At 34.8% G+C, this 13786-nt stretch overlaps 1 protein-coding gene across 4 annotated transcripts in view; it reads left to right on the forward strand.

Annotated features, from left to right (window-relative positions):
* The first annotated feature begins 1055 nt into the window (after positions 1 to 1055).
* The window catches only part of ROBO1 (roundabout guidance receptor 1), a 256970-nt gene continuing 244239 nt past the window's right edge, over positions 1056 to 13786 (forward strand). For 2 of the 4 annotated variants that reach the window (XM_039337206.1, XM_039337207.1), the window contains exon 1: positions 1058 to 2194. In XM_039337206.1, coding sequence (XP_039193140.1) covers positions 2140 to 2194 — 55 coding nt within the window. In that variant the 5' untranslated portion in view covers positions 1058 to 2139. Of the gene's footprint in view, positions 2195 to 13786 lie in introns of all 4 variants that reach the window. The other 2 variants (XM_039337209.1, XM_039337208.1) reach the window with 2 other exon arrangements.

The following is a 13786-nucleotide window of genomic DNA, read 5'->3' on the forward strand; positions in this document are numbered from 1 at the left end:
GTATATGAATCCATGTGTATGCATATTAAACCATAATTCATTAACATTTATCCTATAGTGATGGTCTAAAAGAGACTCAGATTAAAACAGTGATGTTTAGCAATCTTGTATCAAAACTTCCAATCTGATTTACAATAGATTAAGCTGAATGAGTGGTCTTTGTGCAATAATAGGAACTTGCAATTTTGGTAAGCGGTCAACTTCAGTACATAGACAATGGTAATTTGCTTCAGATTCGACTGATCATTTCAAATCCTTATGAAGCATAACAATGTTCTTTTGGGGGGGGGAGCTTTTGTTTTTCTCTCTGGAATGAAGCCATTCTGTTTTTAGTATAGTTAATACCTTTTGATACTAACCACTTCCTCATTAGTGATATCTAGTATTAGACAATCATTATGGTTAAAAAAAAAGCCCATTTTCAATACTGTTTATTTGCAGAGGCATATTTAGACTATGCTTGCGGGGTTGGAAACCACCAATGAAGAAATTGGTGCAATTTCTCTACATCTTTTATGGTCATGATTTTGCTAGCATAGCATCTTTCTGTATAATTGATTATTTTAAGCAATACTATACCTATTGACTTGAATGTCAACATCCAATGACATATTAAGCTTCCATGGGAATTTCTGAGTAAATGTTTATGTAATTGCACTGTTGGGGGTGCAATATAAAACTTAGGTTTCATCACAACTGATCTTGCATTTATTTTTGATTGTTTTGTTTCTGCCTCTGGTTAAAAACATACCCTAATATGGTGGAGATTTCCCTCTTCTTGATCTTTATTAGTCCAGATCTCGATGTAACCGTCCGGGTGGGGTATGTGTGTGTATGTGTGTGTGTGTTCAAATTCAGCTTTGAAAATAATTAAAGAGTTACAACTTTTACCCGGGCGGATTTTTTGAACTCCTAAACTGGGATGTTCCATTTACAGCACAGGGGAAATGATAGTACAAAAAAAAAAAAAAATGGTTTCTTCCGAGCCAGTCGAGGTATCCCCAAACGAGTAAACCCTTTGTTATCCAATTACAGAAAAAGAAAGTTTTTAACCTTTCGTCTTCCGATTAGGTGGCCTTTATCACATCGTAATAAACGGAAGAGGAGCAAGACTGCATCAGTCAAAGCGTGTTTGAAATGTATTTCGGTACGGTTGGGGAAGTGCGGTGCCTTTAAGGTGTCCCGAAGCAGTATTAGACCTGCAAGCAGCAAGGCAGGAACCACTGGGCGCTTCACCGCATGCCTTAACGCGATGCCTGAAACTTCAACGTAGAAAGGTTCCACCAGGCCCCTCAGAGTGGCGGTGTGGAACTACATTCTTTCTCTGCCAGGGGCTGGCTTGAGAACGAAAAGGAGGAGGAGGAGGAGGAGGGAAAGGCGGCGGCTCTTGGAAGTTTTGTCTGGGCTGTCTCTCGCTTTTGTGCCCGTCTTCGGTTGAGTAACAAGAAGGAGAGTCCCGGACCAGGCTCTTTGCTCTAACGAGCGGTGGGACCTAAATGGTGGCGACTCGAGGACCAGCCTCGTCGTTGTGGCTGCTATGAGGCTGCTTTGTTTCGCGGTCCAGGCTCTTTGCCTCAAGTGATGGGACCCACCGCGGCTGCTGCTGCCGCTGCTGCTCCTGCTAGAGCAACGGTTGCAGCACGGTTTCTTTCCGCCGTGCGCTCGACCAGCGGCACACCAAGCAACTCTTCGCCAGGAGCGGACCGGTCTCCGCTACCCATTTTCTGAGTGTCCCGTGAAAGATCAGGGCCGCGGGTGACCCGGGTGTTTTTCGATTCTTTCAGCGGAGGGAGAGGAAGCAAGCGCGAAGCTTTTGTGTTTCGCTTTCTTATCGGATGGTCCCGCGGCGCGGCCAGGAAAGCCCCTTTAGGATAACCTGGGTGAAAAGGAAAACAAAGCTTTGGGCTGCTGAACTCTTCTTCGCCGTTCTGACAATAGAAGCTCCAGTTGAGAAGCCGGGACTATTCTCCTCAGTCGATTTAGGGATGGTTTAGGACGCCGCTGCTTACGCTCAGCTGATTTTGGATTTACAAATTGGAAAGTGTTGGAAGCTTTAGGGAAAAGTCTTCCCTTTCCCCCTTTACTATCAGCTTTTCCGTTTGGCATGAGATTATCGGCAGGCTCCACCACCTGGAGACAATGTTTGCAGAGTTTGTTCATGTCTATCTCTTTGGATTGATATGTCTTTCTTCAGGTAATCCTGCTCCTTATATGATTCTTTCTTAATATTCTACAGTCTTAAGTTTTCTCCTGCCTGTTTTCAGCTCGGAGAAATCAGACAATATAAAACATCTTAATTCCTACTAATTCGAGTAGAGTAATATGAGTAGGTAGAAACTGATGCAAGTTTTTGAATCTGGAAACAATGGATGGTTTATGAAAGTATTTCATTGTAATCTTCAGGTTGTCCAGTAGTGAACATTTTAAAGCTTTAACAGTGTTCTATGATTTATGCAACTTCAATTCTCCATCTTCTCACTTTTTCCTGATTCAGATAACATTCAGTCTATTGGGGTAACTATCTTCTTTCCTTTTCTTCACAACCCACATGGATAGGCACATGGTCTGGAAATAAAAGCAGTATTTGGTACCAGAAGAACTGGTTTGGTGCATTTGCACTGGGCAGTCCAGTCCAGTAAGTATCTAGGAAGTTGTATAGGTTGTAGGCCTATCTTCTTAATTGCAAAAGTCTTCAGGATTTTAGTGGTAGTGTCTTATCCTGTGGCTATTCAGTCAGTCTTCTATTATAGAAATATATACAGAAGTTTAAAACACATTTATGGCATTTTTCTGCAGAGGAATAAAAAGTTGGTGTGTATCCTGCAGCATAAACTGCTATTCTTCCTCCCTCCCAGTTCCATCTTGCTTACATCAGTCACTCTGATTGGTGAAGGCACAGTTTTATGAATGCAAAAGCTATAATTAAAGCAAGCATAAAAACCTTACAACTCTTTTCCCTGCTGCTATAATGTAAGTAGCTGTAAATTAGACTGAGATTTTAAAGTGGGAGGGAAAAAAAAGATGTTGGAAGGAAGACAATTTTAAAACACATCTTTATTGATTATGTGTGTTAAATTGCTGGAGGGAGGCAACAGAATTATTGGCATGGATGAAGACATGTATGTATGTATGTATGTATGTATATATGTATGTATGTATGTGTGTGTATATATATGTATGTGTGTGTGTGTGTGTATATATATATATGGATGCAAGAATATTTATATGGGTTCAAGTTTAATTACATTAATTTAGTTTACTGCCAGGTAAAAGGACAATTCACTCCTACAGCATTTTGATTGTGGGTTCCTAGCACTTGAAAGAAGTGGGATTTCTAAAGAATTTGAGCTTGGGATCAAATCCATCTTTGCAACATAAGCTGTGAGTTTTCACAGAACTATGTATACATTAATGTGTCTGTATGGAAGTATTGTAACTCTGTATAGATGTAAAGCCTATTATTTTATATCAGTCCAGGAGGGTCCTCTTTTAAGCAAATTAGAATCTTGGTGGAAATTTACCATGTTCACATGTAGGTGTGCAGTTACATTGAAAGAATATATGAAATGCCCTAGTGAATGAATAGGCAGAATATTCATCTTGAATGTATCACCATAGCCAGTTTGGTAGTGGTTAAGACATTAGGCTAGAAACCAGGAAACTATGAGTTCTAGTCCTGCCTTAGGCATGAAAGCTGGCTGGGTGACTTTGTGGCTGGCCAATTGCTCTCTCTCTCAGCCAATTCATTTCACAGAGTTGATGTTATGGGTAAAATAGGAGAAGGGGAGTATTGAGTATGTTTGTTGCCTTGAATTATTTATAAAAATAATAAAGGCTGGATAAAAAAATCTAAAATAAATTACCTAAAATTATTAAACCCTAACCCCAACCTTCGATTTCTGTCTCTATCTGGCAACCTGACATTCAGCTTGACCACAAAAAATTGTTATAATCCCATGAAAGCTATTCCCTTGATCAGATATTAGAACAATCTGGAGACAAAATGAACCATTTCTCACGTGCAAAATAGGAAATAACCCATTGGATAGAGTTACCATTTAGTGGGGCAGCTGGCTGTTGCTCTGTAAGAACAAGGCAGGTGACTAGCGTAATCTTTCTTTTCCTTTAAGTTCTTGAGTAATGTGGCTTAAGGAATTTCCATTATTTAATGAAATTTTTTTTACTGCAAGGTGGGATATAAATCAGTCCCTAAGAAGTAGACGGCTTGGCTCTTTGATTCGGATGGAATAGTTTCAAAATTATAGTCAAGTCTCATTGTGATCAGTTTTTATTTACCTTTTTCAAGTTTATTCTTATGTGAATTACAAATAAAATATGGTTAATAACGAAAACTTCCATTAAAAAGATATAAACATTGCATATTATTAATCATTTTTACTTTATAAAACAGTTGACCAGCATTGGAAAGTTTTATTCTACAGACAATATAGTCTTGTATCAATGTGGCTATTTAATCCTCTTTATAGAAATTTCATGAGATATTATGGTGACTTTTTCTTTTTCTTTTGTGTTTCAAAATATAAACTGATATAGATATGTGAATGTATAGATGGATTAGGATCATGGATAAGATCTATGAACTTTCCTAACCAATGGATAATTGAAAAGTTTACCTTTATCCTTATAGTAAATGCCAAAAATTTAAATGTTGGATAATTTACCATTTCTTAAATTTTCATTTCTGGTTTATCTGTGTTATGGATAAAAGTGGACCATAGTGAAAAATCTTTGGGCCAAATTGTGATGTAACTTTAACCCAATATATATTTGGTAATAATTTATGGAAAAAAACTGTAGGCATTAGTAGAATTTATAACATTGTTACTGGAACTCACTAAATTCTCAATTTAGTGAAAATTGCATGCAGAACAGTGGAAGAAGAAGGGACTGTTTGGAATATCATGGCAAAAGTTATCTCAGCAAAATCAACTGTACATAGATTTTCAAGCAATACCTTCACGTATTTTATCATTTACCTCAACTATAATATTTCCTAGGAGTAAGCTGAATGTCAGGTTTAAATATATAAAACAAAAAAAAATATTAATTTAAGATATTTTGTATAGAAATAATAGAAATAGAGCATTTTTAACAGTGTTTGTGTCTGTCAGTATCCTTGACAAAGAGAGCCTGAACTGTTTATGATAAGCATATTTGTGTAATTCTGTTAGTAAACTGATGAATTCATTGGAATTACAATTGATTGAGATGATATACATTCAGTTTTTAATAATTACATTTTAATCTACATATCACAAGGGTTCACAAACTTTGTGATACCACAGACCTTGATGTAATTCTGCACTTCTGCAGTTTTAGTATGAAGCAAACACTAATCTAGAGCAAGTTTTGACAGTAATTGTCAGTGACAGATTTTTGATAATTGTAGTTATGCTTTATTATTTTTATTGTCATCTATTCTATTCTATTCTATTCTATTCTATTCTATTCTGTTCTATTCAAAATGTCTCAATAAAGAGATTTAAAGTTAATGTATACATTTAAATGTCTGTTAACCTTTTTTTTGTTGCTGTGAACAATTTTTTAACCTTTGTTGGTATAATACTCTTTTGTCCTTATTTGTCCCTGGTCAAAGTTTTATTTGGGCTGTTTGCTGAATACACAGATTTATTATCCTAGCAAAGAATGCAAATCAATAACCATCAATTTAAAAACTTGGCTCAGAACCACAGTAAATTAAAAGTGTTTTTATATGTTATATTTTATTATGATAGGTAGGGAGGAAGGAAGGGAGGGAGGGAGGGAGAGAGAGAGAGAGAGAGAAAGAGAGATTTTAACATTATGGAATCATGACTGGGGAAATATGCATAAAAATGTACCCAACTTCAACTGTTTCTTTATACCAGAGCTAGAAGGAAAACAATTGTAATGTATCAATTTTTTTGTAATTTAATCAAATCATGATTGTAATAGCATTATTTTGTCTCAAGCACAAGAATAGAAGTTTTTCTGGATCAATTCACATGAGTAAATTGCTATACAGTAGAAGAAACATAAACATTCCTTTATTTAGGTTCTAAATAAATAAAGTAGAGGAAACCTTGATTTTTCCAATTTGTCATTAAGTAACAATGTTAAAATATAATTGTTTACAACATTCATTTGCTTCAAAGAGTAACAGTTTTATGCATGATGTCTTTTAATGGTTAAGTACTCCATAATCATATCCAGACAATTGCAACTGTATGAGTTCAAAATATAAGTATTTCTGCCTTTTCTGGAGGTGTGTTGTTGTTTTTTTTGTTTATGTGTGAGAGAAAGAAACATGAATACTATATTTTTCTGTGACTACACTGTTGAGAGCTGCTTACACATTTATTGTAACTTTCTATTTTTCAAGCTTACATTAAGAAGGAGTAAGTAGGTTGACAATCAAAAACAATACAGCTTTTAACTACCAGTAAGATAACTAAATGAATCAACTATGATATAAAAAAGTTTAGTTTAGAGTGAATATGGGTGCTTGTATAATGTTTCATACTAAGACAACATACTACTCCATTTATACATATGTTTTGTCTCTTTTGTTTCAACTTGTGCAACTTAACTGTGAAACATATCATATTGGTTAAGCTCCTACACCTGCTGTGATCCTCAGTACGCACCCAATAAATCAGAAGTTGACTTTGCTTTATGGAAAATAACACCTGTTTCCACATCTTTAAAATATGGTATTTTACCCTGATCTGGAATAAAACTTAAAGAATAGAGAAATATATTATATATAAATATTATTCCTGCAGAGAATTTTAAAATTATTTTGATGTGTAAAACAACATATATTTCCAATAAAGGAGAATATTTGTAGCTCAGGGTTGAAATGAGGGGTCCTTGGTAGTTTCTTGCAGATGTTTCATTACCCAAGCTAAATCATTAGTGTTAGTGATGTCATGCTATTAGCATGACTGATGAAATGTTAATAGCATGATGTTTGGGTAATGAAATGTCTGCAAGAAAACAACCAAGCTCAGATATCAGCAATGACCCTTCACAGCATATGATTCTTCTATCTATGAATATATCAACCAATTACAATATAAACAATTTTTATTGTGAGTAAGAGTAGTAATGATGTATTTCCTGTTAAGGTGTCCTTGCCTAGCATGGAAAAAAAAGTCCTTATATGATGGTGACCTGAAGGCTAACTAGTTAGCAGACACATCTAATGAGGCAAAAACAAAATGGATAGGTTTTGAATGAGGATGCCATGTCACTCATTTTATCATTTGTCCACCTCATGTACCATTGGGTTACTTAGTAATCCTTGAGCAGAGCCCACCTATATAAAGCTGATAAGTGTCCTTCCATTGTAAAGTTCAGTATACTTGTATACAGAGAAAGTGTTTAACTACTGCCTCATATTTAATGAGCAAATTATTCTAATTTTAATCTGTTTTAAATGACATATTAAATCTAATATATTCATTCTCTTTGGATACTGACTTTGGACAATTTGCAACAACATACTGTAATAGCATAAAAAAGGTAAAATGCAGAAAAAAAATTAGTGCATAATCACATGGGACAGTGGTTCTCAACCTTTTTAATGCCGCGACCCCCAACCGGTCGTAAGTCGAGGACTACTCAACTGGTGCAGCACCGTTTGCAGAATGGGACTTTTGGCGGCCTCAGCAGGGCAGAGACAGCCTGGACAATTCCTATTGGCTTTTGAAAGCCAAAAGAATTAGACTCTATTCAAGAGAGTCTATTGGCTTTCAAAAGCCAATAGAATAAAAGGGAGTAGCACAGCTAAGGAAAAGGGGAAAAAAATGGCGGACTGTGTTGTTTGGCGACCCCCGTGAAATGGTCGTTCGACCCCAAATGGGGTCCCGACCCACAGGTTGAGAACCACTGACATAGGAGCAATAAGAAAACAAAGTAAAACATTACAAACAGGAGATTACCATTCGGTGTACTCGAAGGCCTGAGCAAATAGCAGGTTCCAGCTTTCCAGAATATCTTTAGAGTGGCACCTGTTTGAATCTTGGGGAACATCATTCTAGAAGGCATGCATGATTACATAATCCAATAGCAATTATATAGCAAGAAGGTTTGTAACAAGTATGACTGGATTATGTTAATACTAAATTATTGCTTGCTTTGATGCTATGGTAATTTAGCATTAACATTAGCCACTTATATCAGTTTTACCATTCTATTTTTAGCATGCATGCCTGAATGATATGAAGATAGTATGTCAGTATAAAACATTGTGTCCAGTTTTTATATAGGCATCAATATTGCATTAAAATATTATAGTCAGAAAGTTTGAACTCTCTCCCAGGTTTTTTTTTGGGGGGGGTGGAATTAAGTTTGTACAAACTAAAAATGTTGGCAGTTTTTCCCTCCCCCCCCCAAGAATAGCCTTTTCACTGGGAAATGAACTAATACAATTTTAGTTACAACAGTGGCAGAATGCTTATGTTGTATTCATGTATGTTTAAGAACTGTTTCTTTAGTTCATGGGAACATTCTTCCTGTACTGCTTTCAATAGGGACTTTAAAAAGAGACCAAAGTTTTGTAATCTGTAATATATTACTGTAGACCAGCATATCAAACTGCCAGCCCACGGGTCAGATGCATCACACCGAAACCGCGCCCACCCCATGTTGCAATATGACATCACAAGTTTAACATGCCTGCTGTAGACTCTTATCTCTTCATTACAAGGTGGATATGTGCTGTGTGTGTTTTTTTACCAGCTTGTTGATTATAGGATGGAAATCACTTCAAAATGTTTAAAGGAATTTCCTATTTTTGTAAGTTTGAGTCAATCTTATGATCTATCTATTAAAGCAGTGAGAATTGTAAATTGAGAAGGAAAAAATAAAGTTAAATGAAAAGCATCATTATGGCAGATACCAGTATAGTAGTAGTCTATTACAATTAATCTTTTATCTATAACTTTAAAAATATTAGTTTCTATTTGTGGCAAGAAGAGAATTTAAATTAAAACAAGGCAGCAAATATACCCAGATTATGCTGATGATCAATATTTATTTCCTCTTTTTCTTGTGAAGTTGCAAAGGAGAAAAATTGAGTAGCAAAACATAATATTGTGTTTACTCTGAATTTCCTTTTGCTGTCTAGTTTTATGTATGGGGGAAATTCACACTTATTCAAAAACCTTGAAATGAATATGCTCTCATTTTGCTGTTAGCATGGAATTACAATGGTGATATAATTGTACTTCTGTTTTTTGTCAAGCTTTCAGCAGGAGGGAGGGAACGGATGAGCCCTGGGTAAGGATTTATATTTTTTATCAAAGACTTTTGTGGAATCTTAAAAGAATTTAATTTGGTTTTAGATTTAGATGTGTGTTGCCTAATCACATTTTAGGCATATCACTGGTTGTTCATTCTGTAGGCTTTTAGAAAAATACAGAATGCTTTTACACCTTATTTGTGTACCTAGGACAATCTACAGATAGATTTAATGAAATGAAACATGCATCAAACTAAATATAAAGGCGAAAGGGAAAATTAGAAATTGCTATAAAAATCTAATATATAATTACCCAGATTTGTTTGATAGTGAGATAGGTGGCATATAAATTTAATAAATAAATAAATACAATGTATTCAAACTTTAGTGCAACTATGTCTTTCCACAATGGTTTGTAGAACAGTAAAGAAAGAAAGGGCTTTTCTGACAGTGTTAGAATGGGGCTTCATCATAAATATGTTATAAGCAAGTTCATATGCTTATATGAGATAAGTATTTGGGGTTTGAGATCTGGAATGAACCTTAGGAAGATATTATTTGGCATAAATTGTGAATTCAAACAATGTCACAGTGTGCCAAAGGATTCCTCATTCCACTTCTTCTTTCTTGATTTCCTTTTGCTTTTTTTAATACAACGTAAGCATTGAATCTAAATCCAAACATGTTGTAAATTTAGCCTCTGGGTTCTTTTGCTTAATTTAAAAAATCACAAACCTGTTCACAACGTATTAAAAATCTTCCTGTGCTGCTCCTAATCATGCTTAAAAATGCATTAAATTCTATTTAAATGAGAGCCAGTTTGGTGTAGCGATTAAGACACAAGGCTAAAAAGCTGTGAGTTACTTTCACCTTAGGAATGACCTAGCTGGATGACCTTGACTCAAAGACATAAACAAGCAAACACATTATTGTATGCTACAGTTGAGTATACATTGATTATTTCTCAGAATGTTTGAGCTAAACATTCACTTTCATTCTTAACAAAATCTGAAAATTAAACAATTGTAGGCAACTATTTAGGCTATCAAATCTTACCTATTTTTCAATGAAGGAAGCCAGAATCACGTCTCATTAGCATAAATCATGTGGAGCCCAACATTTCTTTGGTTTTACTTTTAACAGGTATTATTCTTTATGAAGTCCTTACCCACCATATTCAATCAGATTCTACCTTCATGTAGCACAAATACATTATTTCATATCCTGCTCTCTGGAATGATGGAAAACATTTTTTCGTTTGGTTTTGCTTTGTTAACATTCTTCTGTGTGATATTGCTTTAGGAACTTGAAAAATGCAATCATGTTAATCTCTTAATTCATCATATGAGTTAACTTCCAGTCCTTCCTTTCTTGTTCTTCTCTGAAACTTAGCCAATTTTTCAGAATCTTCCTTAAAGTATGGTGTTCAGAACTGGATCTCATATACCATTTTTATTTCCTAAGTGAAGAATTTTCCATTTGTTTAAATTTCAATTTGCTACTATCAGTTGTATCAGCATTTTTTCACATTTTTCAATGTCTTTCAGGATTTTGGATATCCTAAGAATTTTGTGTTAACTGTATTTGAAAAGTTTTTTCTACTTATTCATTAGTTAATTAATTAAAATATTGAAGATAGGGTCCAGAACTGAACCTGGAAAATTGTATTCATTATTTTCTTCAGTTTATGAGAGGCTATTGATAAGAACTCTGAGTATGATTTTCAAAAATGTACAAAGTCACTTAATTGTTACGTAATAGTGCCTCAGGATTTCTCAGATATCAAGATTTGAGCAGTTCCTTTAATCACATAGTCTGGAGATTTAAGCTTATTCGGTGTAACCTTAAAAGCTGGACCATATTTACTAATCTCAGAATCCAAGCCTGGGACTTCCAGTATGTTCTTCAAAATTTTCTAATGAAGCACATACTTTCTGTTTGAAAGAGAGTTAACTAATTAAAATGACATGAAGAAAAAAAAAATTCAACATTATTTTCCCCCTTGTATTTAAGTTGAGAAAAAGAAGTATATCACCATTAATAGGCATTACAGATTTATAAAAGGAACCCATCAAAAGTTTACAATTTTTTAAAAAAACATTTTACGGTATTTAGGCTGTACTATATAATGGGCCATTATTCACTAATGGTTTGTTTATATGATTTGTATCACCATAATAAGTCCTAGAGCAACACTTAATATAGAAAAAAATAGTATGATAAGCTATTTCCATATTAATAAAACATCCCACACAGCAACTTTGTTTATCATCATGTATGTAGGCCAACTTTTTAACTCAGCCATTTCATTGCATCTTCACAGTGTTCATTACTTGAGTAGTTTAACTTGCAATCACATCGAATTATGAATGTTTGTTTTATGCCTGCCAGTTAAATGAAGAATTTGTTTGATACAGTTTATTTTCTGAAAATCGAACATGGCATGTGTTGTTGCTCTTTAAAAATGCATCTGATGGGCATATGATGAGGATGTTGGCACATATATTAACTTCTGGCTGAACGTACAGCATTTCTGAGGTTTGTCTACTCCACCCAGACATCTGCTGTAACTAGTCTTCTGTGTTATACTTGTTAAAGCTTGCTGCAAAAGCCTCAAAGTAATAATTCACCATTCCAATTTTGAAAAGCTACAATATAGAAAATTTTAAATAGAGGCCTCTGTACGTTGAAATATATTTTACAGGGATAGGGTGAGGCACAATGTATTTTTTTTTTTAAAAAGTGTTCAGGCATATATATTTAGTATTATCTGTACTTATGTATTTAGTATTTGAAGGTACATGAGTCAAGGTTTTATGTTTTAAAGTTGACAATTTACTGAAGAAGATTGAAAAGGACAAAAAAGCTATACATTTTTTTGCTTTTCTCCCAAATAATATTTAGTTTGTGTGTTATCTGCACTGATTAACAGATTTAAATTTCTAGCACAGAACTAATGTTTAGGGCATCTACCATACTTAAAACTTAGTTCCTGTGAACAATATTTAAAAAGATGCAGATAATTTTACATATAGGAAAAGTAACATGAAAATGTTACTTTATACAAAATGATTAAACAATTAAAGTAATTAAAATGCATAGTTAAAAGTAAGCAAAACCATCAAGGTTAATAAAATAAAATATAAAACCTTACTTTCAGAAATTATAATTGTATTCTCTTATTATTACAAAAACAATATAAGTTTGTTTGTGAAATATTTTCCAGCTTTAATGTATCAAACATGTTGTTTACAAAGATATTTTACAGTTTACTTAATATTTTTATAGTAATATATGTTGTAAGATGTACAACCTTTAAATAGGCAGTTGTTTATTCATATCTTAATTGTTGAAGAACTCCATTCCAGGGGGAGCAGCTTTTGTTGGTAGTTCATTATACGCTCAAGGGAAATTGTTGTTTAGGTTCACTTTCTTGGTTGAGCAAAACAAATACAGCTTGAAAGGTTGGTGTAAAAATGCTTTAGATATAGATACTATGCACTTTCACTGCTGCTGTTCTGTGTTGGTATTAATCCCCTTAGCCAAATAATCACAAGAACTGGATATAGATACAAGTTCAAGAGTGGAATACCACCAGCCATCTCCTTTACATGGATAATATCAAGCTGAATGCTAAGAGTAAAAGAGATATTGACTTGCTGATCTACCTGACACCCAGAGAGGACATTAGAACATCATTTGGATTGGATGAGTGTGGCCAGATAATAGTTAAGAGAAGAAAGGTAATTAAGAGTGGAATTACCAGCAGGTTGCATAGCAGACATATAGGCCAGCTGCAAGTAGCTTGTAATCTTAAAGTCAGATGGGAACCACAATAAAGCAAGGGAGTCAATAGTACATGTACAACCAAAGAAAAATACGTTTCTTAAAGAGCAAACTCAGTGGAAATAAAAATATCCACACAATCAACATGAATGCCTTGCCAATCATTAGATATTCTACCAGTACAGTGAGCTGGCCAAAAAAGGACACAGAAACTATCAATGTGAAGACCTGGGTTCTCCTCACAATGTATGGAAATTTCCACCCACTCTAACACAAAGAGGCTGTACACCAGTTGGAAAGAGGGTGGGTAGCATCTGGTGAATGTCACTGCCATGGATAAAACCCACAGCTTCCAGGAGTACATCATTAAGATGGCACCCAAAGATGAACTACCGAGAGAATGTCTGAGGCAGCAGCAGACATGGGAAGGAAGATCAAGTAGAGAAAGTGCAATGTCAAGACAAGAACCTGCATGGAATGTACTATCAACAGATAGCTGAAGTGACAGACATTGCAAAACCCTACCAGTGACTGGAAAAAACTGGACTAAAAGACAACAGTGAGGCACTGATAATCGAAGCACAAAAACACCAGATGTATACAATCAGGGGTCTACCATATTAGACAGGACCCAGAGTTGAGGCTATTCAGAGAGGCCTCAGAGATGTCCAACACATAGATGCAAGCAGGAACAGCATATATTGAAAAGTATAACTAAGTAGCTGGCATTGCACATGGGAATATTTGTACAGT

The sequence above is a fragment of the Crotalus tigris genome, unplaced genomic scaffold (genome assembly GCF_016545835.1).
Source record: "Crotalus tigris isolate CLP2741 ecotype Arizona unplaced genomic scaffold, ASM1654583v1 scf7180000017672.2133156, whole genome shotgun sequence".
In the NCBI taxonomy this organism is placed as follows: Eukaryota; Metazoa; Chordata; class Lepidosauria; order Squamata; family Viperidae; genus Crotalus; species Crotalus tigris.